Raw genomic sequence first — 2,303 nt, forward strand, 5'->3', positions numbered from 1 at the left:
TAAATGTTCGGAGAATTAGAAGACCTTTGTCAACTTAATCTACTACTTTTATTCGACTGTGTGATTCCATACATTAACAGTTACATTTATGAAAAGTTTTCTCAATTGCTTTCTTGTGAACCAAACAGCCAGAAACCATGTCAGTAGTCTTCCATGTGTTTTCCACCTAATTTTTTTTAACCAAATAGGCCCCAATATCAAAACATTAAAGATTTGGGGATTATTAAAACAAAAGAAGAACCCTATTTTATTACACCCCCTCTCACTTTAAACAGGCCTTCCTCCCAAACTCTATCCATCTCCTTAACTTTCTTTCATCCCCCTTCAACCCACCCGCCCCACCCGGCGCCCACCCCTTTTCCACTCTTATGAGAGCCTCAATAAAAGCCATCTTTTATCTCTATGTGTCCCTCTCGACTATTTCGCTGATCTGTCTCCCCTCTCCCTCTGCAAAATGATACCGCCATCATCACGCTCCTCCTCTCATCCCACCCTCCCTCTCTCTCTACTCCGACCAACAAACCCTCTCCTCACCCCGGTAACCTCACCACCTCACAACGACCCCCGGCATCCCCTCATTCCCACCATCCAATCCCCCTCTTCGACCGGTAAACCTCACCGCCCCCTCGACCTCTCCTCCGAGCTCTTCGCCGGGCGTCTCCTCCGCCTGCTCCTCCCTCCGACGCAACACCGCTTGCTGCTCACGTCCTCGCCGCCTGGCCTTCTTCGCCGCCAACCACGCTCCGCCTCTCCCTGCCTCCCCTCGCCTCCCCGGCGGCTATCCTCACCGCCTCCTCCGACGACCTCCCTCTCATCCGCCTGACGACTCTCAGTAAGTGCGTCTCCGACTCGCTTCCACGACTTTCGCCTTGAGAAGAGGAATGTGAGGCTGCCGAGGCAACGCGACTTGTCGATATTGTTTGTGGCTTTTTGTCGGGATTAGGCTTCATCAGCTTGGGTCTCTTGAGTTGTTCTAGGGAGTGTTTAATGTTACCGGCGGCAGGCGCGGCCGGCGCGGCGCCGCTGCGGTGCGCAATAAGCTGAATGTTTAGTGGAAAGCGGGTGAGAATAAGAAGAATGTTATGCTGGCCACGCCGTTGCCGGTGGTGAAGGACTTGGAGAAGGATTGTAGGAATTCTTCGTACGCTGGGTGTACGCGCTGCCTGCAGTCGCTTGAGAAGGTAAGTGGCTGTTCCTATCAGTGTCATTTTCGTAATTTTTTTACATCCCCCAACTCCCTTTATTTTCTTCTTCTAAATTAAAAAAAAAATGCGTTTTTTTCTTCAAATAAAATATCACGGGTGAGTGATGAATTAGATCTGGAATGATATTTGTTTATTTCAGTGATACTTTACGCCTCAATTTGTTCCTTTCTCTTTGTTCTTTTTTTTTTAATTTGTAATTTTCAGTTATGAGTTGTTTCTTTTGTCTGATTTAATGATATTTGCTCATCAATAACCCTTTATCTTTCTGAAGATCAAATGTTACTTAATACCCATTTCTTATAACAGACATTTATTTATCGTGCCACAGTAGAAACAATTGCTGCATTTTCCCCATTAATTTCTTAAAAGAACTGTATCTTTCCATTTATCAAAAATATATACAATTGCCATTTCAAATTTTATTTATTTTCCTATGAAAAAAATAAATAAAATACCCTACACATTACCGTTAGCAATAACTATGGTATATTCTCAAAATTAAATGCTGTGAAGAATAAAGCAATAAACTCCCTACACAGTTTAGCGTGAGAAATAAAGCAATAAATTCCTACACAGTCTTACACCGCTAGTCTTTGTTGATAAGTTTAGCTTGTCGAAATTACCGCCTAGACTAAAAAACTAAATTCCATGCGAATTCCCAGCTCAGGGCTGGCAAGCCATCATCAATACGGAGAGCACCACGATCGAGCGACCAAGATGTTCACCGAGACTGCAGCTCATGGGGTTGACGTGGCCCTCCTCGCCAAGAACAAGACGCTCTACATTCCTACGGTGTCCGCTGTTCTACGCGCCGTACTCTACAGTAGCCACCCGCCTACCCAACCGTACAAGTGCAGCCCGGACCAGGAGAAAATGCCGTTGGCTGTGGACTCGCTAGTGATTCAGAAGACGGAGTCGTCGTCGTCGGCGGTGGCTTCTTCCGATTTTGCCCTTGGGCTTTGGGTTTATTACGTCCATGTGGTGGTGGCTTTGTTCCTGTGTTTTGGGGGGACGGTAGTGGATGTGGTGGCGTGAGAAGGCGAGGAGGGTGTTTTTGTCATTTTGGATTGTGGTGGGTGTAAATGATTTAGTTCAGGA

The 2,303-nt window shown here is 46.2% G+C and overlaps 2 protein-coding genes across 2 annotated transcripts in view; one reads left to right on the forward strand and one right to left on the reverse strand.

Annotated features, from left to right (window-relative positions):
• LOC109834716 (lysine-specific demethylase JMJ25-like) overlaps positions 1–2,303 on the reverse strand; it is a 22,011-nt gene that overhangs the window by 8,886 nt on the left and 10,822 nt on the right. The window lies entirely within an intron of this gene.
• Positions 1,041–2,297, forward strand: LOC109833253 (uncharacterized GPI-anchored protein At4g28100-like). Its single transcript, XM_020400857.1, is given in 3 exon segments — positions 1,041–1,191; positions 1,883–1,959; positions 1,962–2,297. Coding segments are annotated over 3 exon segments (465 nt in total). The 5' UTR covers positions 1,041–1,082; the 3' UTR covers positions 2,241–2,297.

This window comes from Asparagus officinalis, chromosome 3 (assembly GCF_001876935.1).
Source record: "Asparagus officinalis chromosome 3, Aspof.V1, whole genome shotgun sequence".
Taxonomy (NCBI): domain Eukaryota; kingdom Viridiplantae; phylum Streptophyta; class Magnoliopsida; order Asparagales; family Asparagaceae; genus Asparagus; species Asparagus officinalis.